Raw genomic sequence first — 23,318 nt, 5'->3', positions numbered from 1 at the left:
AGGCCGGGCGGGCCGGGGCGGGCCGGGGCGGGCCGCGGCGGGCGGGGGCGGGGCGGGCCGCGGCGGGCGGGGGCGGGCCGGGAGCCAGGGGGGGTTGCAAGACGCTGAACTCAGCGCTCTCCGCTGGGTGGTCAACAAGCGCGGGTCTGGCGGAGCGCGGTGGCGCTCGAAGACCGCGAGGCGACCGGGGGCGGCTGGGTCCCCGGCGGCGCGGCCCCCGGTCGGGCCGGGAGCCCCGCCAGTCGGTGCCCCCGGCCGAGCGCGGTCCGCCTCGCTCTCAGCGAACACCCATCCGGAGTGCGGCCCGCGGACATGCCAGAACCACCAGGGGCGCCGCCGCCGGCGCTCGAAGGCCGCGGATGAAGAAAGTGCGGCCTCGCTCGGCCCGGAGCGAAGAAGTGGCCCGGAAAGAAGAGGTGGCCCGAAGTGAAGAGGTGGCCCAGAGCGAAGAAGAGGCCGGGAGCGAAGAGGTAGCCCGGAGCGAAGAGGTGACCCAGAGCGAGGAAATGGCGGCAGCCGGGCTCAGCGTGACCGTCACCCACAGTGAGCTCGGACGACCGGGTGGGCTCCGTGCCGGGTGGGCGCGATGCGAGTCTACCAAAGCCCGACGGGAGTCTGTGGGTTTGGCCACGTGTCCTCCAAAAGGATGTGTTCTTGTGTTGGTCCTGGAGTTCGGAAGTGTGGGATCTTGTTTGTATTTGAGACCGGCTTTTGTGCGGGTCTTGTATCAGCACACCTGTCCAGTGGCCACTGTATTTTGACTCAGGCCATTTGTTTTATCCTCTATGTCCGTACTTCATGTCGTCGTCTTGGTTGTATGCGTTAGTTTGTGCCTGAGCAGTTATTGTGGGTCTTTGTATCAGGATTGTATTTGGTCGTGTCATGTATGACTGCTCTGTGTCTGGACACCTATGTGTGTGCGGAGCGTAAACTCACGTCCGTCCTTTGAGTGGGCTGTGGATCCAAGCATACGCTCTGGGCACCCTCTGGGTCTGTCTAATGTTGGGCTTGACATCGATCTAAACAAAGTCCGTTTTCTCAAGAGCTCTTCAGGACTAGCAGAGACCCGAGGGCCTCAGAATCTGAAGATCAGCATTCTAGATCCTTCAGTTTTGAGTAACCTTGGGATGTCTCCTTTCGAGGCTTCTGGTTTCTTCCCTGTGAAGTAGAGTTGGTAGCACCTGTCCCACTAACTGCATGTGACTCTTGTGCAGGCTCAAGGCTTGGCATAAGCTCTGGGCATGGGCTATCTCCTCACTGTCCACATACCTGGAAAAGAATTGACATTTCTGGGCAAAAAGTTTTTTTGCTGTTTGAGTTTACTCACTCGTTGTCTATTTACTGAGCACCAACCACGTATGTGCCCAGGTGTGCCCAGTGGGAGAGACTTGGTTGGAGGAATCCCTTACTCATGACAGCAAAGGAGACAAGAACATTACAGAGTACAAGGCAGTTAGGCCACAGGAAGCAGATGGCTTCTGATGAAAAAACATGGCTTTAGGAATCAGATCTGAAGTCAGGGTTTTACTCCTCATTTGAGTCTCCAGGGGCGGGTCTTTTTTTTTTTTTTTAAAGATTTTATTTATTTATTTAACAGACAGAGATCACAAGTAGGCAGAAAGGCAGGCAGAGAGAGAGGAGGAAGCAGGCTCCCCGCTGAGCAGAGAGCCCGATGTGGGGCTCGATCGACCTGAGCCGAAGGCAGAGGCTTTAACCCACTGAGCCACCCAGGCGCCCCTCCAGGGGCAGGTCTTAACTGAACGGAACTTAGTTTGCTTATTTGTATATGGGGTTGTTCTGAGAATTAAGTTAAATAATGTTTGAAATGAGCCTGTCAGTCCTTTATGCATGTTAAGTGCTTAAAATGCTAGCTGATATCACTAAATTGTTAGTTATTATTATAGAGGAAACAAAAATTCTTGGACAGGTCACCAGATGAAGCTGGAAAGATTGGGGGTGAGGGGGTGGGTCAGAGTGTTTGGAGTAGGTGGCAAATGAACTGGGCCTTGAAGGCTGGGTAAATAAATATAATAGTGTCAGCCTGTAATGGTTTATGTGAAAGAATTTTCTTCATTGAACACTCTTCTCTCTCCCCAGGCAATGAGAAGCACGATCTTCATGTCACCCCACAACAGGGCTGTAGTGAGCCAGTTGTCCAAGACCTGGCCCAGGTTGTTGAAGAGGCCACAGGAGTCCCACTGCCTTTTCAGAAACTTATATTTAAGGGTAGGCATTTCTCTTTCAGCTTTGAGTCCTTATGGCTAAAGGACCTGTTTAAAACTACTTAACCTTATGTAATGATAACTCTTAGTTTTTAAACTGGGATAATTCTTTTTTTTTTTTTTTAAGATTTTATTTATTTATTTGACAGACAGAGATCACAAGTAGGCAGAGGGGCAGGCAGAAAAGGGGGGTGGAGCAGGCTCCCTGCTGAGCAGAGAGCCCAATGTGGGGGTCCATCCCAGGACCCTGGGATCATGACCTGAGCCGAAGGCAGAGGCTTTAACCCACTGAGCCACCCAGGCACCCCCTAAACTGGGATTATACTTACTTGCTTATTTATTCATGCATTCCTTCAACACATTTTATTGAGGACCTACTATCTACAGGACACTTTCAAACACTTGAACAGGTATTAGAGTTGAAGTTCCGTGAGGATGGCAGAAATGCACATGGGTAGTCTTCCCTGGCTAAGTTAGATCCTCTTCCCATCATATGTGCATATGGCACTTCCTATCACTTCTGCATAATTTGTATTGAAATTACTATTAAATAATTGTTTTCAGGGGCACCTGGGTGGCTCAGTGGGTTAAAGCCTCTGCCTTCGGCTCAGGTCATGATCCCAGGGTCCTGGGATCGAGCCCCACATCGGGCTCTCTGCTCAGCAGGGAGCCTGCTTGCCTTCCTCTCTCTCTGCCTGCCTCTCTGCCTACTTGTGATCTCTCTCTCTGTCAACTAAATAAATAAATAAAATCTTAAAAAAAAAAAATAAGATGCTCTTGGGGCGCCTGGGTGGCTCAGTGGGTTAAAGCCTCTCCCTTCGGCTCAGGTCATGATCCCAGGGTCCTGGGATTGAGCCCCACATCGGGCTCTCTGCTCAGCAGGGAGCCTGCTTGCCTTCCTCTCTCTCTGCCTGCCTCTCTGCCTACTTGTGATCTCTGTCTGTCAAATAAATAAAATCTTTAAAAAAAAATAATTGTTTTCATAGTTGCTGAACATCTTATTTCTCTGTTAGAATAACTAACTCTTTGAGGGAAGATACTCCTGTGTCCAGTGCTTAGCATATTGCTGACACAGAGAAGATGTTGAACAAACTTACCAGGGGTGGATGTGGCAAGCCCAGTGGATGATGCTGATTTCTACTAGGACCCACTCCCTTTCTATCCCCATTCTTTCTTCCCATTCCCATGTGAACTCATTATAGTATCTGATGGGGCCAAATTTATCCCATTTGGTGCCAGTTATAAAGGATTTAGTGAAGGGGGTGGAGAGGCGCCGGGGTGGAGAGGCGCCTGGGTGGCTCAATCGGTTAAGCATCTGCCTTCTGCTTATATCATGGTCCCAGGGTCCTGGGATCAAGCGCTGCATCTGGGCTCCCAGCTCGGAGGGAGCCTGCTTCTTCTTCCTCTCCCTCTGCCCCCTCTCTGCTCATGCTCTTTCTCTCTCTCAAATAAATAAAATCTTTAAAACAAGAATTTAGTGATGGGAAGTATTTTTATTTATATATCATAGTGCAACTCCTTGTGTTTTCTTTTTTTTTTTTTTAAGACTTTATTTATTTATTTGACAGACAGAAGTCACAAGTAGGCAGAGAGGCAGGGGGAGAAAGCAGGCTCCCTGCTGAGCAGAGAGCCTGATGTGGGGCTCGATCCCAGGACCCTGAGATCATGACCTGAGCCAAAGGCAGAGGCTTTAACCCACTGAGCCACCCAGGCGCCCCTTGTGTTTTCTTTTAAAAACTCTTTTATTATGGAATTATAAAAGGCAGTAGAAACCATGTTTCAAAATAGAGGAAAGCACAAAGAAGAAAATGTTCTCCTGGATAAAACCCCTCATCACATTTCAGGATATTCCTGTTCATTTGTACAGGCATCCTAAAGTGTGGGTTTGTGTGTGTGTGTGTGTGTGTGTGTAGTTGATAAACTGAGATTATACTGACTATACAATTTTTATAACATTTTTCTAATAAAACTGAGCCATCAACATTTATTATGGCATTAAAGTTTCCTGAAAAAATTAGCTTTAATGCCTACGAAGTCTTCTGTTGTACATCAGTATAGTTAATTAGCCCCCGTTCCTAAACGTTTGTCTCTTTCTAGTTTCTCACTATTATGATTAAGCTTGCATTGAAAATTATAGCACTTACTGTGCAGGCATATATTCAGTTATTTGTTTAGGAGAAAATCTGAAGTGAAATTACTCGATCAAGACACCTGCGGAAAAGGTTCTACCAATTTATCCTCTTATTAGTGAACACACTTGTCTATTTCCTGTAACCTTGGTGGAATCTATTTTCAGTGTTGTACAGTTGTTACCACTTGGCATATCTTCTCTTTCCAGGAAAATCTCTGAAGGAAATGGAGAAGCCACTGTCAGCACTCGGAATACAAAATGGTTGCCGAGTCATGTTAATTGGGAAGAAGGTAAATTGCTTTTTCTACCAGAATACCCCAGAATCAAATGACTAAGGTCTTTTTTTGTTTTTTTAAAAGATTTTATTTATTTGTGAGAGAGAGAGAGAGAGAGAGAGAGAGAAAGAGAGTGTGAGAGCGAGCACAGGCAGACAGAGTGGCAGGCTGAGGCAGAGGGAGAAGCAGGCTCCCTGCCGAGCAAGGAGCCGGATGTGGGACTCCATCCCAGGACGCTGGGATCATGACCTGAGCCAAAGGCAACCACCCAACCAACTGAGCCACCCAGGCATCCCTGACTAAGGTCTTCTATACATATTTCTATTTAGAAGGCCTAATTGGGGACCCACATTCTACATTAGTGAAATAGTTCTTTCTAAACAGATATAGTTCCATTTATTTGATGTGGTGAGGTTTGTTATTCTCATGCCCTCTGGCTCCTATTGGTTATGGCTTTTGTTCTGGGAATCATGAACAGTTATGCCGCATTAGTAACATAGCTCTTATGTTGGTGGTGGATCTCAATCTGGTTAAAATGGTGCCTGAGTCAGGTCTTACTCACATGGAGGGGATTTGCAAGAGAAACTTCTATTGAAATAAATCCTCTGCAAATTTCATGAATCTGTCTCCCTTTAAACACCCTTTCCACTAAAATCTTCCACAAGGGAAAGCCCTTTTTGGTTAGAAAGAAAGGTTCAGACTAAAGAACCAAGGGAGGAAGGGGTGCCTGGGTGACTCAGTCAGTAAAGTGTCTGCCATCAGCTCGTCATGATCCAGGGTCCTGGGATTGAGCCCTACATTGGACTGCCTGTTCTGCAGGGAGCCTGCTTCTCCCATTCCCTCTGCCTGCTGCTCCTCCTGTCTGTGTTTGCTCTCTCTGTCAAATAAACAAAATCTTTAACGAAAAAAAAAAGAGCCATGGGAGGAAAAAAGTCAGTTGGTGAGGACAGTAGTCCCTGGGGTGATGAGAGAGGGTTATTGCCAGCCCTGCATTGTGACACATTGAAACTGCTGGTCATAGGAAGTTTCCTTACTTTGAGTAGGTGGCTGATTCAGTGTGGAGAGGGGACAGAGATTAGCAACATGAAGGCAAAGAAGATCTAGTCCAGCCGCAGAACAGCCAGAAGTCTGGCACTCAGGATTTGGCCACAAAGAAGAATGTGAACAGTTTGGGGTAGTGTAAAAGCAAGAAGCTGCTGGCCCTGACTACCAGTTGTTGAGATGAGAGAAGGGGAAGTGTTCTAGATTTCTTGCTCAAGGGTCAGGGAGAATAGTTCTGGGTGATGGGCAGAACCCAAGGGTTGAGTCTGAAGAAATTATAGAACCCCTAAGTGGAGTTGCCCTCGGGTATGTGAAGCCAAGTCTGATTCAAGTCTCAGTTCCACCTCTTTTGGGATGTGTGACTTACCTTACTTTATATTAAAGCTCAGTTTCATCATCTAAAGCACTACCTTCCTCACTGGCTTGTAGTAAGGCTTAAAACAATAGTACAGATGAAGTGTTTAATATAGTGGAGGGAATGCCCAACGAAGGTATTCATCATTATCATCGTCTTATTAAATGGGAGAGCTCAGCTGGTGAGTGACACTAAGGAATTCATCTATAGGAATGGTAGGATTCCACCTGTCTCACCGTTCTGGACTCCTCATAGGTGTTCACTGTCATCTGTTCCCCCGGAGGCTTCAGTCTGGAGTCAGCTGCCCCAGCCTCAGGTTGACTCTGGCACTTGGTTTGGCTCCTTTCTCTCAACCCAAGCTGTCTGGGTCCTTGCAGAATGTTTACTTAGTGTCTTCACTCTAGTCTAGAGTGTTTGTGGGTAGGAAACCTCCATGTGTAAACCCTCCAGCTTGCTTTCCAAGGAGCAGCAGAGTTAAGGTTATTTTTTCTAGGTGAGTGGTTTAGTCCAGTTATGGTCAGATTTATTTTTTTCTTTCCAGTTAGAAGCCACTATTCTTGGTGATTATTGACTTCATTTTATTCTTTAACATTTTAGAACAGTCCAGAGGAAGAGGCTGAACTAAAGAAGTTGAAAGGTTTGGAGAAGTCTGTGGAGAAGATAGCTGACCAACTGCAAGAGTTGAACAAGGAGCTTACTGGAATCCAACAGGTCACTGTCTCTGGGGAGATGCAAATGTGTGGTTGTGAGGGCAGGCTTTCTAGTCTCCCTAGGTTCAGATCCTGGCTTTACCCTTTCTACTACTGTGGGCAAATTTGCCGGGTCTCAAATTCCTTAAAAGAGAAAAATTATGGTACCTCCTCTCAGGGTCGGTGTGAGGATTAAATGATGCAGTTCGAGGGGCACCTGGCTGGCTCAGTCGGTAGAACATGTGACTCTTGATCTTAGGGTCGTGAGTTCAAGTCCCACTTTGGGCATAGAGCTTATTTAAAAAAACAAAAAACTGTAGTTTGAGTCTGATGCATACTAAGTGCTTTAAAAGTGTTCTTGTCATTGCCGTTTTCAAACCCCAGCCAGCATCCATTTGTGCTCCTAGGAGAGCACCTGCCATTCCAGGGTCACATACTGTCTGAAACAGAATAGGTAGCTTTTCTCAGGCCCAGCTGTTAGAATGTTTTCAGCAAGACAAAGAACATTTAAGGTCCAAGTTGAGCTTGATCTTAGTAGGGAAGGCGGGGGGTCATCCTGTTCAATTCCTTGTATTAGAGAAGGGGTACTAAAACTAAGTAAGGGGGTGCTGGGTGGCTCAGTCAGTTGAGTGGCTACCTTCTGCTCAGGTCATGATCCCGGGTCCTGGGATCGAGTCCCACATTGGGCTCCTTGCTTGTGGGAAGCCTGCTTCTCCCTCTCCCTGCCTGCTGTTCCTCCTGCTTGTGCTCTCTGTCAAATAGGTAGATGAAATCTTTTTTTTTTCTTTTAAGGATTTTATTTATTTATTTGACAGAGACACAGCAAGAGAAGGAACACAAGCAGAGGGAGGGGGAGAGGGAGAAGCAGGCTTCCTGCCAAGCAGAGAGCCCAATGTGGGGCTTGATCCCAGCACCCTGGGATCATGACCTGGGTCGAAGGCAGAGGCTTAACTGAGCCACCCAGGCCCCCCGGTAGATGAAATCTTAAAAAAAAAAAAAAAAAAAACAAAACAAAACTAAGTAAGGATTGTGATCTAGCCCCAAACCACATATTTTTTTCTCCTCTCACTTTATAATGTTAATAGATGTAGGTTTCTGTTTTAATTACAAAAGTAATACATGGAGGTTGTATAACTTTTAGGTAAACATATGGGCACTAATACCTATAAGGTCCTGACTCAAAAGATAACCAGTACTGAAGACTGGAATATGCTTTTGCATCTTAAAAAATTTGATACAGTGTTATGTATACTTTGTAAATTGTTCTTTTATTGGATAAAAAAATTGAGCATTTTCTTGTCATTAAAAATGATCATACTTGGGGTGCCTGGGTGGCTCAGTCGGTTGAGCATCTGCCTTTGGCTCAGCTCATGATCCAGGGGTCCTGGGATCGAGCCCTGCATCAGCCTCCCTGCTCACTGAGGTGTCTGCTTCTCCTTCTGCCCACCCCCCTGCTCATGCTTGCTTGCTCTCTCTCTCTCTCTTTCAAATAAATAAAATCTTTTTAAAAAATCATACTCTCTGAAACTTGCATAGTAATGTTAATGTATCATGGTTTACCTAACCAATTCTCTATTGTTTATCACCGAATGTTATTTTACCATTATGCGTTAATGCTTCTCTGAACATCCTTGAACATAAATCTTTTTTGACCATTTCTGATTATTTTGGGTGGGGGGATAGAATAAATTCTTTGACTTGGAATTGCTGGCTAATGTTTAAAGCTTTTACTGCATGTGGTCAAATCTATATCTTTGATAAACATCCTCAGAGATCCTGGCTGTCTACCCATTGTCACCAGCTAACTGGTCACTAGGCCAAGCAATGTGATAAACGGGAAGACAGTTTAATAAAAACAATGTAAATGCTGCCAGTTGTTAGCACATGTCCGTGTCAGGAATTCTATTAAGAGTCTGCTTATGTGTGTCTTTATCCTCAGAGTAATCCTCTGGGGTGTGTGTATCATAATCTTCATTTTAAAAATGAGGACAGTAAGGCTCAGATGGGTTAAGCAACTTGCTCACGATCACAAGCCAGTAAATGGCAGTTAGAATTCAAGACTGGGCCTGTCGGACTTTACACCCTGCATTCTTAATGTCTGCCTCTTACGTGTGGGTATACTTTGGCGACTGGAGCTTCACCAGAGCCAGGCCCCAGGAAGCATTAGCAGCCCCAGTGGGCCGTGGGAGCTAGAGTGGCCTGCAGCCTATTGTGGTGCATGGGGTGGCTCTGTTTTCTCCAAGAGATGAAGTTGCAGGTCTGAGGTCTGGCCCAAACTATAGGGGGAATGTGGGTGGCTGCTTCATCAGTGCCTTGGCCTGGAGTTTTCTGTCAGCCTCAGGAAACCCTTGAAATAATGCATTATTCCTGCACAGGGTTTCCTGGCCAAGGATTTGCAAGCTGAAGCCCTCTGCAAACTTGATAGGAGAGTAAAAGCCACTATCGAGCAATTTATGAAAATCTTGGAAGAGATTGACACACTGGTAAGTACATATTCAGCCGAGGACTAGTTTGCTTTGACTGTTTCAGTCAGTTTCACTCTTTCATTAATGCACTTACTGAGCGTACTGGGCGCCTGCCATGTGACAGACACTGCCCAGCCCTTGCTGGGTACACAGAAAGACAAGATCGTTCCGATTTTTAGGCACTCACATCCCACCAACATAGGGCTTTTGTCATTTTTATTTATGTATGCTAAAAGCATCTAATCCTCACAAAGTTGGGACCCAAATGGACGGTGATTTTATAGGGCTTCATGCTACTCATGTGACCGGTACCCCACTGGGATCATTAACTGAACAGAAGTCAGTCAGACCCGCTCTTGTGAGACTGTTGAGGGTCATCGACTCTCATGTTCCCTGTTATAGAATGGCAGTAATGATATTTCTAGCCTGCTGCCTCATTTTTTAAAAGATTTTATTTATTTATTTTTGAGAGAGAGGGAGCACAAATAGGAGTGGGTGGCAGAGGGAGAAGACTCCCCCACTGAGTAGGGAGCCCTATGTGGGACTCAATCCCAGGACACGGGGATCATGACCTGAGCCGAAAGCGCCTGAGCCACCCAAGTGCCCTGATGCCTCATTTTTGAGGGTGAATTACTCTGCCTGGGATTCTGAGGGAGTGCGGGCAGTTATAAAGAAGCACAGGGAGCTCATGACGTGGCCAGGACACAGTACCTGTACATAGGGAAAGGACAAAGTCCATGTTCTTCATCAGTTTACATGGCCCAGACCCTGAGAACAAAGGATAGGGGTAAGAGCCATGGTAATGGCCACATAGGATACAGATCAAGGAAAATCATTCCTGAACATGCACGTCTCATTCATGTTGGTGGACTGTGGGTATTCTGTCATGTTGTTATGTCACTTTTATTGAGATGATTTATGTGTCAACTTATTCTTCCACAGATTCTGCCGGAAAATTTCAAAGACAGTAGACTGAAAAGGAAGGGTTTGGTGAAAAGGGTTCAGGTGAGTTGTGTGGTGAAGCATTACAAAGTTTAATGTCTTGGTGTGTGTGTTTATCTATTCAGAGTAGGATACGGTAAAGGTGTGCTATGTGGTGTGGACTTTCTTTTGATTGTGATTTCGTGAGCCCAGAACATAAGAGAAGAGCTCCTTTCATGTCCCTGTAATTATATTTGGATTTAAACTCACTGGGGAGGAAGATCAGTGGAGAACAGTTATGATGCCACATTACATAATTCCAGGAGGCACTATTCATGTGAACACTGTTCCCTGAAATTGTGTAGTACAGTGGCAAGGCTTCCTGTCCTCACCACCCTTCTGGGGGGTTGTTGTCAGAAGCCCTGGTCCTATGCTGTGCTCTGCCTCCCCCCCCTTACCTGGGAGCTCAGGCTAGCTCCATCCCTCCCCGCGGGTTCCCCATAAAGGTTGAGCAAAGAGCCTCGCACGGGCAGGGAGAGGTTAGCCCCAGGTGGTCCTTCACTGTCCTGCACTCGTATTTTAGGCATTCCTAGCTGAGTGTGACACGGTGGAACAGAACATCTGCCAGGAGACAGAGCGGCTACAGTCCATGAACTTGGCCCTGGCCGAGTGAGGTGAGGCGGAATGAGGCGGGGCTACCCGAAGAACAGTGCCACCAGCTCTGCCCTCTCTGGGACAGAAGTGACCTGATTTCTCCAGGTGCTGGGGACAGTTGGCCACTTCGCAGTTTTCCTGCACCTACACTGTTCCCGATGAACAAGTATTCTCTACAGTCCGCAGTGGAGCTCCTGTCTTGTTTTCTTATTCTGTCTCCATGTGGCTGTGCCGTCCAGCAGCCCACCTTGTCTGGGGGACCTCTCCTGCCCATCTTGCCAATTCTTTCAACCTTGGGGTGCTTTCCTTGGGCTGGGGAGACCTCTCATTTGTGTTGGAGTAATTCTTATAGGGCACCCCTGTCTTCAGATTCATGAGGCCTTTTTGCCCTTATGATTCTGTAGCCTGTCGATGTAACCCAGAATCACCAGGAGGTTACATCTAGGGAGTGGCTCAATAGGTATTTGGCTCACAGGGTGGTCCAGGTATCCCTCATTGTAACCAAATTCTAGAACAGGTGGCTGGGTTGTTGGTTCATAGACCTTGACCTCACTTCCCAGTGACCCTGCCCAGCCACAGGCCACGAGACCTCAGGCCCATTACTGGGGTTGGGCTTGTATCGATGTGTGGACTTTTGTGCTTAAGTAAATCTTTAGAAGGTTAGAACCTAGTAATGACCAAAGCTCTGCTTGAAACCAGGTCACAAATACAGAGTGGGGGGACAGAGAAAGGAACCACAGTGAGGCAGGTGGTGAAGGCAGCCACAAATTTCTAAGGCGTTCCTCAAAGGTATTTCTGTTCACTGTACCCTTCTGAGGTCAGTGTTTCCTTCAAGGCTGTTCCTGTTTGTTTTGTGGCCCCCTCCACTGTTAAAACATTTTTTTTAAAGAGCAGTTTATGTATCATCAGCAAACAAAAGAATGTTTAAACTCTTTTGATTAAATAGGAGAAGCAAAAGCCTTCTGTGGTTCTAGCTGTAATTTGTGTTGAATAAGTCAAGAGTGGCCCTGTATGCTACAACTCTTAACCGAGTCAGCTGCTGTCACCCCATTTTTTCTACACAGTGCCCGGGAGACAGGCTTCCAATAGGCCACTCTGAGGCCAACCTTATTTGGCAGAGAGGAGTGACTGAAGCCCCAGGAATTTAGGCCTGTGCGGGTGGGACCTATCCACAGGGGTGGATAAGTAGATGAGGTTCAGCCTAGCCTAGCCCACTCCCCACTTTAATCAGCAGTTCAGTATTTATCTGATAGTTTTTATAGGCTAGCTGTGTGGCGCTGGACCAAAGCATGTAATGAGAGGTCCCTGTGTGCGAGGTACTGTTCTGAGTTCTTCAGGTATATTAGTCATTTAATGCTCATACATTCTAGGAGGCAGACAGATACTGTCCCCATGTTAGAGGTGAGGAAGCAGAGAGCTTAGGTAATTTCTCAAGGTTGTAAGTGGCAAAGCCAGGATATAAAGCTGGTAGTTTGACTCTTCACTGTACTTCCTCCCCACAGCATGGACCTGCTGGCTCTTATCTCTCTCCCTCTCCCTCCCTCTCCCTTGTTGGTCTCCACTTCCCCTCTGGCCTTCCAAAGAGCAGCTTCCCTACAGAGCAGCCAGAGTGGCCATAAAGTACCAATCTTAGCATGTCAGGCCCCTGAGGATAAAGGCCAAAGTCCTTACCCTATGTGCTCTCCCTTTTATCCCCAGCCACTGGCCTGTTTGCTCTCTGCTGGTAGGCACGCTGGTCTTCCAGATGCTGTGTGCCTTCTCCTGCCTTGGGGTCTCTGCATATGCTGTTCCTCTGTTTGGACAGCTCCTCACTATCTCTCTCCACCCCCACCTCCCCGACCCTTTTCCTAAGTAACTCCTGTTCATCCCTTGAACTTAACTCAAATGTCTCTTCCATGGAGAAGCCTCATCTATTGTCAGGGAACATCTTAAACCCCCAGGTGATATCCTTTCACAATTTGCCGTAACTTTTCTTTATGATAAGTGGCATGATAAACCATGATTTATTTGTGGAATTATTTGATTAATATTTACCTCTAACCTTAGACTCTAAGTTTCTTGGGTTAAGGGGCTTCTTTGTCTTGTTAACAGCATATTTCAAGTACATTGTCTATTTATAATAGGTGCTCAATAAATATTTGGAGAATGAACGAATGTCAGACGCACACATCTACAATGATATTCCCACAGCTGCACTCCGTCAGCGCTGGAATTTACTGCATCAACAGCCATTGTTTGATTAAAGGGTGGAGAAGAGAGGCCCTGCGCCACTGGGGACTGGGCATGTGTGCAGGGTGGTGACTGGGGCCTGTGCATAAGCCCTCCCACTCTCCTCCCCCCAGATCTGCACATTCACAGGGTGTCTCTGCCAGTGAACAGGGAAAGAACATTCCCCGGCTGCCCACTTTTCCTGGCACATGGCCAGTCTTACTATAAGGGGAACCAATGGGGCTCTGTGATCCCATAAACATTCTCAGCCAAACAGAGCTGGAAGAATTCTCCCACACATAGTTTTAATCAACAATTTCTACTTGCTTTAAGACTCAGCATTAAGGTTACCTTCTCTGAGACACCATTCCTGCTTTGGTAGTCAGGATTCTTTTAACTGAAAGCACCAGAAACCAAATTCCGAAGAGAATGTTGAAACAGAAAATGTACTGGGGCACCTGGGTGGCTCAGTCGGTTAAACATCTGACTTTGGTTTTAGCCCAGGTCACTATCTCAGGGTCATGAGATCGAGCCCCACTTGGGGCTCTGTGCTCAGCAGGGAGTCTGTGTGAGATTCTCTCTTCCTCTGCTCCTCCCCCTGCTTAAACTCACTCTCTCTAAAATAAATAAATCAATCTTTCTTTTAAAAAAGGAAAGAAAATTTATTGGCAGGATGTCAAGTGATCCCACATAGCTTTGGGGTGTTCGAGGGCAGTTGGGCTTGAGGGATTCAAACACAGCCTGGAATCAGTCTCTGCATCTCCTTCTTTGCATGCCAACATCATTCTCTCAATCCTGCTTCTTCCACAAAGTAGGAAACGTGGCTGTCAGCAGCCCCCACATCACACATCTTTCAGCTTCACTATGAGAGAGGAACTGCCTGTTTCCTTATTTGCGATTCAGAAAATCCTGGCGGAGAATTTTTTGGCTGATTGGTAATAGCCAGGGCAGCAGGGTCATGTGCCATAGATAGGGCCTTTGGGGACCCAGTTATGTTTCCAGAGACAGGGCCAAGTTTCCACATCTATAACATGGGGAATTAGGTATTTCTTCCAGTGTTGTGCTTGGCACCTGGGCACATTGTTCGGGTGTGATCTTTGGGATCCCTCATCATGGCTGTGGAAGCCTGGGAGGGGAGGGTCACTGACAGGAAGCTTGGCTGAGAAGCTGTGCCCGCTGGGTGTAAGAGGGGCTTCCCACTTAGGGCAGAGGCTTAGAGATCACCAACAGTCACTCTCCTATAAGTGAACTAATTTCCACCTTAGCACGTGGCTCACCAGATAATGGTTTTTCCCAGTCTTCTTGTGATAGCATGGCCAAGAGACTCCATTTTAGGCAATGGGCTGTACACACAGTGTGTTTGTCTTATGGGAATCATCTTCAGAGGCAGTAGAGTGCCCTTCTTAGAGCAGCTGTCATGTACACTGAAGGGGAAACTGATGAGGATAGCAGAGTAACTATATAAGGAGCATGAAATTAGCACACTGCAGAGGTCCATGTGTGAGGAAAATGAACTGTTGAAGCCACTGTTATTTTGGCATTTGGGTTTCTCACACCCAAACTCAATACTGCCATCATTCCTATGCAGGAGAGGAGCAAGAGTTTCTGTTACCAGTGGCGGTAAGTAGTAGGGCCTGTAGATGACCTCTACCTGCAGGTCTATCAGCAACAGTTCCTGTCCATGCCCCCATTTCAGTTGTCTGGGGAATGCTGGTTCCTGCCTTTCCTGCCCTGGCTTTCTTCCCAATGTGTTTTCCCACAGCACGTTTCCTGCTCAGTCGGGCTCCCCTAAAGCAGGAATCTGAGTCCAAGTGACCCTGCTTCTACTGGCCAGGACTTGTCTCCACACTCTTTTACTCTGCCACCATTATCAGGTGGCTCCTTCTATTCACTTTGGCCAAAAGAGGGTTATTTGACATGGACCACAGGCTAGGGCCTCTGTGGTGGGATTTCTGGATACTCTGTGTTTTTGTGAGCCATTGTATAGGTACACATATGGTGTGTATGCCTGGACTTGTGTCCAATGCCAACATTAACAGTCAGAATGGATGGTGACCAAAAGAACAGAGCAGGGTCTGGATGTCGTCCTGCTGTGGGTGGCCAAGGTGCAGGGAGACACTCAAAGGCCCGGGGCAGCTATTTTTAACTATTACAGACCTAGGCCAGTAATTTAACAAGTAGTTTAGATATATTGTGTATGCTATCTAAGTATTAGTATCAGAGTGTGTGTGTAAGACTTAAGACTTGGGGTGCTGGTACAACCCAGGGAGAAGGCCATGAGGGTTGTAGGACTCTCCCAAAGGCTGGGTCCTGCTCTCTGACAATGGGAGAGGGTACAGAGGTCACCTAGGGTTCTTGACAAGCAGGCTGGGGCAGACAAGCGTGCTGGGGACAGGGACTGACCTCTTCAAGAAGCAGAAGAGACCTGCGACCTCTAGGGGAGCATGTGACAGTGTTGAGGAGTGCTGGAGGAATGGAGAAGACATCAGGTTCAAAGTAGGGAGGTCAGGGCAGAATCCCTACCACACCCACCTACCACCAACAACCACCTCATCAGAGTCCCCAAAGATACTGGCTCACTTGGCTGAGTTGGTCTGGAACTTTTATTCATGTCACATCCTTCACTCCCAGCACTGTTGTCTAGCCCGAAACTTCGTGGCTTAAAAGGCTGCTATGGGGATCAGCATTTGCCATCCTTCATGATCTGGATGTCCTGTTTGGTTTTCCTAGGATCACAGGAGACAAAGATGAGTCCCATCTCATCAGGAACTAGGACAAATCCTTCAGGGACTCTACCCTGCCTCTCTGGCCAGAATGCTATAGCTTCTTCTTCTTCTTCTTCTTCTTCTTCTTTTTTTAAGATTTTATTTATTTGACAGAGAGAGAGAGATCACAAGTAGGAAGAGAGGCAGGCAGAGAGAGAGAGGGAAGCAGGCTCCCCGCCAAGCAGAGAGCCCGATGTAGGGCTCGATCCCAGGACCCTGAGACCATGACCTGAGCTGAAGGCAGAGGCTTAACCCACTGAGCCACCGAGGCTCCCCAGAATGCTGTAGCTTCTGAAGACTGTCTTCCATGATCCTGATTAGCTCTGGCCCAGCTCAAGGGTTTTATTAATGAAGAAAGGGGATCAAATAGGTGATCAGACATACCAAAGTCATGTTCTGGCCCTTCTCACCTCTCGACTCATTTCTTGCCTCTCCCCACTTTAAATTTCATACTCCAGTGTATACAATTTCTTACATTTTCTCAAATACAAACTTTTTTTTTTTCTTTCCTTCTAGACATTTTCCAAACTCATTTCACTACTTGGAATTACGTTTCCTTGTTCCTTCTCTTTCCAAGCCAATATCAGCTTATCTTTCAGAGCTGAGCTGGAAAGCCTTCCCTGTCCTTGCCCTGCACTCACAGAACCCTGAGTGCCCCAATCTGAGCCTTGAGCATTCTATGCTACAGTTGGCTGACCATTAGTTTTACTTCCTCCTTAAACTACTACATGCTCCAGAAGGCCAGGGATGCTGTCTAGCTCATATCCTATTGTATCCCCAGTGCCTAACGTAGACACTCAATAAATAATTATTGGATGGAGGAATAAATGAACAAATGAAGTCAACTAGTTGGTCAGGGGCAGAATGAGGGAAAGAACCCAGGGTTTCTGCACCCTCCCCAACCTCCTACCAGCTGAGGCTTTGTACTTGGAACCATGTGCCTTCTTTGAAATATACTTGTGGTCATTCTGTTAGGGGCAATTTTGGAGGACTCTTCTCAAGCCAAGGTGTGTGAAGGAAGAGGCAGGTCAAGTCTTGTTCCTTTCACACTTGAATGCACCAGAGTTAGGGCCCACCCAAGCAAGCTGAGGGGAAGGTATGGGGTGGACTTACAGCCGGGTCAAGCAGATCTGACATTCATTGTCATACGTGACACCATCAGTGCCACAGACCAGGTTGGATGTCTGGGAACAGACAGGAGACTCCTCCATGTGCTCACAGATGGGCTGTGAAAGAGAGGAAGGGAGAGAGGGCACTCAGCACTTCAGGGGCAGTGAATAGGGACCAAGGCACCAGGGAAGAGCCAGATTCTAGAAGGCCCAGTGTTGGTCCAGTGGATATGAAACTAACCACTCAGGGCCCCTTGGCATGTTTGCTTAGGTGTGCATGCATGACTAGGTGTAGGGCTGTGCCTGTGTACACAAGTGTGTACCTGTGTCTGCTGAACCCAAGTCTGTGGGCACTCAAGTGTGTGTCTGTGTGTCTGTGTGTCAGGTGAGTTTATGGCCTCAAGCTCCTCGGGATGGGTTCATGCACTTTTCAGAGGGTCTAACTAGAACCTCTGCTGCAGGTCCTGGTGAGGAACCCAGGAGACAGAACCACCAGCATTCCCACAGGGCCTCTCCTCACTGAGGGCTTCTCCACTCACCCTGGCTGACATGAGCTATCAGGCCCCTGGTGCTGGAAGGCTGAAGAAATGGGACAAGGCTTGGGTCTTAAATGAGGCTAGTCTGAAAGAGTTTCAGGGCAGGCCCGAGGTCAGGTAGAAGCTGGGTCAGGACTGGGATTGGAGTGTGGGACAGGATGGGGTGAAAGAGGCAGTCTGGTGGTGGTGGTCATAAGACTGAGAGTCTGACTTCCACGCTTATGAGTTGTTTGAAGTTGTGAGAGCCATCTCCACTCTTGGACCCTCAGCTTCCTCCTCTGCACACACTGTAAATGAATAATAGTATTCTTCTCATGCAGTATTAATTGAAATCATATATGTAGAAGTACTTGACTTCTTTGGCCCAATAATAGGCCTGGGTCTGATAGGCTGACAGTGGAGATGCCGAGGCTGCTGGATGGGAAGGCAGCTTTGAGCCCCCTTGGTGAAGGCTGGGTTGAGGGTCTCAGGGATGCCAGCACCACTGCCTTAGGATCCCTGCGGACACAGGCCCAGGGCCAAGGTGGAACCAGGATTCAGGGACAACTTGGTGTCTGTCCTCCAGAGTGAAGGGATGGATGAACGATGGGGTGTGGTTGGGGGAGGCTGGCACAGACTGGGGGCGCCAGAGTATCTCTGGTCTGAACCCCATAGCCTGTCCATCTTCACTACACAAAACAGAGTGCACGCTCAGTTCTGCTGAACCCGGGCAGGGGATTTCGCTGGAGACCAGGTTGGGGAGATCTCTTGAGGTCCTGGAAGCCAGGTTTGAGACCTTGGCAAAGGGGCTGGGCCAACTCAGCCTGGAAGGGCAGCCCGGGGAGCCTGCAGGCTCAGGAAGCTACCCTAGCCACCTCGGAGCCATCAGTTACTTGAGCAGGAGTATAAAGAAGAAGAATGCATGGATGCAGAAGGAAGACCAGGAGAGACCAGGACAGCAGCCCTGGAGCCCAACCTGGAAGGGGCTGCCTTACCATTCTTGGGGAAATCAGGATTGTCGCCGACACGGGTGTCTCTGAAAGGCAAAAACACGAGCGAGTTAGGTGATAGTGTCTCTAGGCGCAGGTCTGGCATCTGAGGGCTGTTTCGGGAGACCTGTTCTAGCTACTATCTAGTCTGGAATTCCTCAAGGAGGGGTATTGAGTCACCAGACCGTGGGGGAATCTCAGAAAGCTGCTGTAACCTTGGGTTGCTAGAGCAGAGACAGAAAATCTAGGGTTAGGGAGGTGGCAGTCCAGCCTCATCTTATTAGTCAGATCCCACTGGGATTGTTATATCCCATATAATAATGAAAGTAATTGAATTAGCATGAATCAAGCATGGAGAACACATGATCTTGACTCCTCTTAACATCTCTATCACCGTCGTGTAACAGGGAGGGAAGGATGCCGCGGTCCGCTACCCACATCCCGCTCGCAGGCCAGACTGAGGTGCTCATTTCCTCAGCTGCTGTGAGTATTGGCCACTCACAGCAAGTCCCTTCCTAGAAATGACTCTCAGAAAAAAGAGTACCTCACCCATGGTCGCATCCCCTACCCAAGAACAGGCCATATCCAATGACAGGTCAATGTTGGTACAATGGCCAGAACCCCTCATTTCCACTAAATAATGCGGAAGGGCCACCCCAGCTCCAAAGCTCCCTGTGGGATCATTGGGCAGAGCTGGGACTGCACACAGGTCTGCCACTCCCCAGCCTGGTTCTTTTCATACACACAGTTGTGCCTCTTGGCTCTTAAAGATCTCAATGCCCTGCTTGCAGGACATGAACAAGCTGATGTGAGTGGAGAACGTGACAGGCAGATGAGGGAACGGAGCCACATCTAATGCCACAGGTTGAAGGAAGAGTGTCTATGTAAATTGGAGAAGGGCAGGCTGCTTCCTGAAGTCTCTAAAGGGCTATCCCAGGGCCAAAGGAGAGAGGATCTCTTTTCAACCTTACAGGGCAGAGCCCATTCATGCGAGGAAGCTGTAGGGAGGCAGGTTTGAGTTCCAGAATTTTCTCTCAGTGGAAACTCTGCCACAGTGAAGGAGGCTGTCTCCAGAAGCAGAGAGTTCTCCCATCACTGGAGGTGTGCCCACCACTGTGGTTTTAGCTTTTCTTGGGGTTGCTATTATAAGAGATTTCCAAGGTAGATAGGGAGAAGGGAATTGAGGTGAAGTGACCCCTGGAATGCTGTTTAAGCATGGCACATTAAGATGCAGACCCAGCACCACACTGCTCAAAACTCTCCTGTGATTGTGAAACTAGAAATGAGAAATTACCCAAGTGTCCTTCAACAGAATGGGTAAACTATGATACATACATACACTGGGATACAACTCAGAAATAAAATGAGCAAACAATGGTTATATGCAACAACGTGGCTGAATCTCAAAACATTGAGCAGAAAAAGCCAGACACAAGGCTACATACTACATGGAAGGGGCACCTTAGGCCAAGGTTAAGGGCAGCCTTGGGATAAATACAGCTTACTGTGTGACATTCTAGAACAGGCCAAACTAATTTATGGTGGGGAGAAAAAAAGCATTGGTTGACTCAAGGGTTGGATAAGGGAGAGGACTGACTAGGATGAGGGACGTTTCTGGGGTGTTGGAATTTTTTTTTTTTAATTTTTATTTTAAGTAGGCTCCACACCCAACATGCGGCTCCAACTCATAATTCTGAGATCAAGAGTCTCATGTTCTACTGACTGACGCAGCCAGGTGCTCCAGAAATGTTTTGTATCTTTAAGATTCTATTTATTTGTCGGAGAGAGAGCACGAAGAGGGGCAGAGGGAGAGGGAAAAGCAGGGGGGAGGGAGAAGCAGGCCTCCCGCTGAGCAGGGATCCCTATGTGGGACTCAATTCCAGATCCCAGATGCAGGGCTTGATCCCATGACCCCGGGATCATGACTTGAGCTGAAGGCAGACGCTTAATGATTGAGCCACCCAGGCACCCCTAATGTTTTGTATCTTGATAGAGATTTGGGTTACACATGTATGTGCATTGTCAAAATTCATTGAATAAGATTCACTGAGTGATAAGATTTGTTTATTTCATGGCACGTAACTGTTGTACAAAAAAAGCATTAAAAAAATATAAAGGCCTTCCATGGCTCCTGTGATCTCAGAGCTCCTTCATCTTTTAGGGCCCTGTGTGAGCTGATCGAAAACTTCCTCCTAGACTCACTTCCTAGGACACCTCCCCATGTTTCTATGCCTCAGCTATTCCTGTCTGCTCATTTTTCCAGGACAGGCTCTGCTTTAGCTTATACTGTTTCTGTCTAGGTGAAATGTCTTTATCCCCCTTCTACTGATTTTGTCTTCATTGTAAGGCTCAGATGCTACTTCCCAGGGAATCCTTCCCTGAGGTCCCCCAGGGTTTCCTGAGGAGACCTGGATTTAGCCTCCAGTTTTTGTCTATTGTCCGTTTAGCTGCTAGAACAAAATACCATAAACTGGGTGTCTTAAAAAGAAGAAACGTTTGTTTCTCAAAATGCTGGAGGCTGGAAAGTCATAAGGTCATGGCCCCGGCAGATTTGGTGTCTGGTGAGGGCCCTCTTCCTGCTTCAGAGCTAGTGCCTGCTTACTGTGTCCTCACGTGGTAGAAGGGGCAAGGGAGCTTTGCGGGGTTTCTTTTGTAAGGGCATTAATCGCGTTCATGAAGGCTGTACCCTCATGACCTAGTTGCCTCCTAAAACTCCCACCTCCCAATACCAATACTTTGGAGATTAGGATTTCAGCATATGAATTTTGGGGCCACAGACATTCAGGCCACTTTCATACCACAGGCTGTCCCACTCAGTGAGTCACTTGCCTCCCACGGACCTGAGTTCCTTGGGGCTCCTATGCTTCTGCCCTCATGTGGCAATGTGCCCCACAACTAAAATGCATCGTAGGGGGGTGGAGTGCAGAACTCTGTATAGAGCTTCTTCCTGGAGGGTGTGGGAAGAGGTTGAATTTACTCTCAGGGTGCTTTTGAACCCCTTCCTCACCTGGCCTAGGCAGGAATCTGAAATGGGCACAAGGACTCTTTTCCGGACAGGCCTCCTCCTCAGTGTTCCCAATGGGAGAACTGCTCAGGGAACGGATGCCATGCTGGGAGTAAGCAGAGCCCCCAAACCCATGCTCTGTTGTCCCAGCTCCTAGGACTGTGTTCTCAGCTAGGGGAGTGGGAGTGGGACAGGTCAGTGGTCTTCCGGAAGTATCCTAAGTAGTCTTCCTGCTTCTCCCTTTAGTCTGTTCTCAACACAGCAACTAGAGTGATCCTTTTAACACACAATTCTGCTTGGGGCACCTGGGTGGCTCAGTGGTTAAAGCTTCTGCCTTTGGCTCAGGTCATGATCCCGGGGTCCTTGGATGGAGCCCCGCATCAGGCTCTCTGCTCAGCAGAGAGCCGGCTTCCCCCCACTCTCTGCCTGCCTCTCTACCTACTTGTGATCTCTCTCTCTGTCAAATAAATAAATAAAATCTTAAACAAACAAACAAACAAACAAAAAACCCTGCTCAAAATTCTTTAGTGTCTCCCATTTCACCCAGAGGGAAAGCCAAATTCTCACACTGGCCTTTAAAGCCTTACCCAGTATAGTTCCCAGTTGCCTCTATCATCTCCTCTCCCATTGCTCTGCACCCTGCCTCTCATTCCCCTCCTGCCACACTGGCCTCCTTGCCATACCTCCAGCACTCCAGCTATGCTGCTCCTATCTCAGGGCCTTTGCACTGCCTGTCAGCTCTGTCTGAAAACTTCTCCCAAATACCCACATGGCTTACTCCCTTGCCCCCTTGAAGCCTTGCTGTAGGAGAGAACCCCCTGATTTAACATGGCAGCCCCCTCTTCACCCTAGCCAATATTTTTTCTTTAGCCTTTATCACCTTCTAACACTGCATCGATCTTGTTGTCTATTCCCTTCCATCCTACCCCATTGGATTTAAGCTTCATTGGGGTAGTTCTCTTTCTGTTTGCTCACTGATATGTCTTATCAGGCCCAGAATATGCCTGACACATGGTCGGTATGAGACCACAGATGTGCTCCAGGCCCTGAGAAGGCTCCACTCCAGCATGTGTCTAGTCCAGGGAAAGGGGCTACCCTTGGCTCACACAGCTGCCATCCATCCCACAGGCATCACCTGTTACAGCAAACAGGAGCTCAGAGGACCCGGGCCAGGCTTCCTTCAGCACCTGCTACCTTGCAGCCAGCAGATTTACCTGTCTTTCCCGAGGTAGGCCTGCTCCCTGCTGCTTCCCACATGTCTTGCCGAGGAGTTGCTTAGAGCAGCTTTGAACCAGAAAGACATCCTATGCTACAGCTGGAGAAACAGAGGCCCCAAGAGAGGAGGGGTTTTTGCAGTTCTGGGCCAGAGCCAGGATTTGAACCCAGGTTTCTTTTCTCCTAACCCAGAGCTTTTTCCAACCACAGTGGAGAGGTACAGAAAGAAGGTATATGCAGAAAACCGAGGCCTCAGAGGATGCTTTAGGGCCTGTCTCTGCCCCCACCACAAGCTCATCTACCATCACCAAGTCACAGAGAGTCCAGGCTCTGTCCACTCACCACTATCCACAATGAGGAGGGCAGCCACAGCCAGGGCAACCATCCACAGGCGGACGGCCATGCTGATCCTGGGCTGATGCGTCCAAGCTAGCTGGGGTCCTGGGCCAGGGGAATGACTGGGGCCTGTTTATAGGGCTGATCCCCACCCTTATCTTATCTAAGGCCAGATGGAGAGACTGGGAGCGGCATCCACAGTTAGGTACCTGCACCACAGCACCAGAAATGCCGAACCTGGGGCAGCCTGGGGCTGTACCTGCAGAGCTGGCAGATTTCCAGAATGAGGTGAAGTTTGGACAACCTCCAAAGTGGAGGGCTGGAGCATGTGAGGGAGGAAAATGGAAGTAGAAAAACAGAGACACCAAGTCAGAGAGCTTGAAAGAGGAGAGACAGATCAGAAAGGAGAGAAAAAAAAAAAAGC

At 48.0% G+C, this 23,318-nt stretch overlaps 2 protein-coding genes across 2 annotated transcripts; one reads left to right on the top strand and one right to left on the bottom strand.

Moving 5' to 3' along the window:
- Window positions 1-80: 80 nt before the first annotated feature.
- Window positions 81-12,903, top strand: BAG1 (BAG cochaperone 1; the record flags this gene model as incomplete). Its single annotated transcript, XM_032860889.1, has 7 exons — window positions 81-543; window positions 2,098-2,226; window positions 4,561-4,643; window positions 6,622-6,735; window positions 9,089-9,196; window positions 10,121-10,183; window positions 10,683-12,903. Coding segments are annotated over 7 exons (1,050 nt in total), but the record flags the coding sequence as incomplete, so codon positions are not given.
- A 2,643-nt stretch (window positions 12,904-15,546) lies between these two features.
- Window positions 15,547-22,977, bottom strand: SPINK4 (serine peptidase inhibitor Kazal type 4). Its single transcript, XM_032860369.1, has 4 exons — window positions 22,901-22,977; window positions 18,346-18,386; window positions 16,840-16,952; window positions 15,547-15,687 (listed from the first exon to the last, which is right to left on the bottom strand). The coding sequence occupies exons 1-4, from the start codon at window positions 22,959-22,961 to the stop codon at window positions 15,642-15,644; spliced, it is 261 nt and encodes an 86-aa protein (XP_032716260.1). The 5' UTR covers window positions 22,962-22,977; the 3' UTR covers window positions 15,547-15,641.
- Between the last annotated feature and the right edge of the window lie 341 nt (window positions 22,978-23,318).

Source organism: Lontra canadensis, unplaced genomic scaffold (assembly GCF_010015895.1).
Source record: "Lontra canadensis isolate GAN:19392208 unplaced genomic scaffold, GSC_riverotter_1.0 scaffold19, whole genome shotgun sequence".
Classification (NCBI taxonomy): Eukaryota; Metazoa; Chordata; class Mammalia; order Carnivora; family Mustelidae; genus Lontra; species Lontra canadensis.
The sequence above is the reverse complement of the archived record's forward strand: the minus strand, read 5'-3'. Positions and strand labels throughout refer to the sequence as shown.

Coding starts and splice junctions, on each gene's coding strand:
- SPINK4 (XM_032860369.1), bottom strand. CDS start 22,961: ATGGCCGTCCGCCTGTGGATGGTTGCCCTGGCTGTGGCTGCCCTCCTC. Junction 16,953..18,345: donor TCCTGATTTCCCCAAGAATG/GTAAGGCAGCCC, acceptor TCTCTTTCACAG/CCCATCTGTGAGCACATGGA. Junction 15,688..16,839: donor CAGATCTGCTTGACCCGGCT/GTAAGTCCACCC, acceptor CTGTGATCCTAG/GAAAACCAAACAGGACATCC.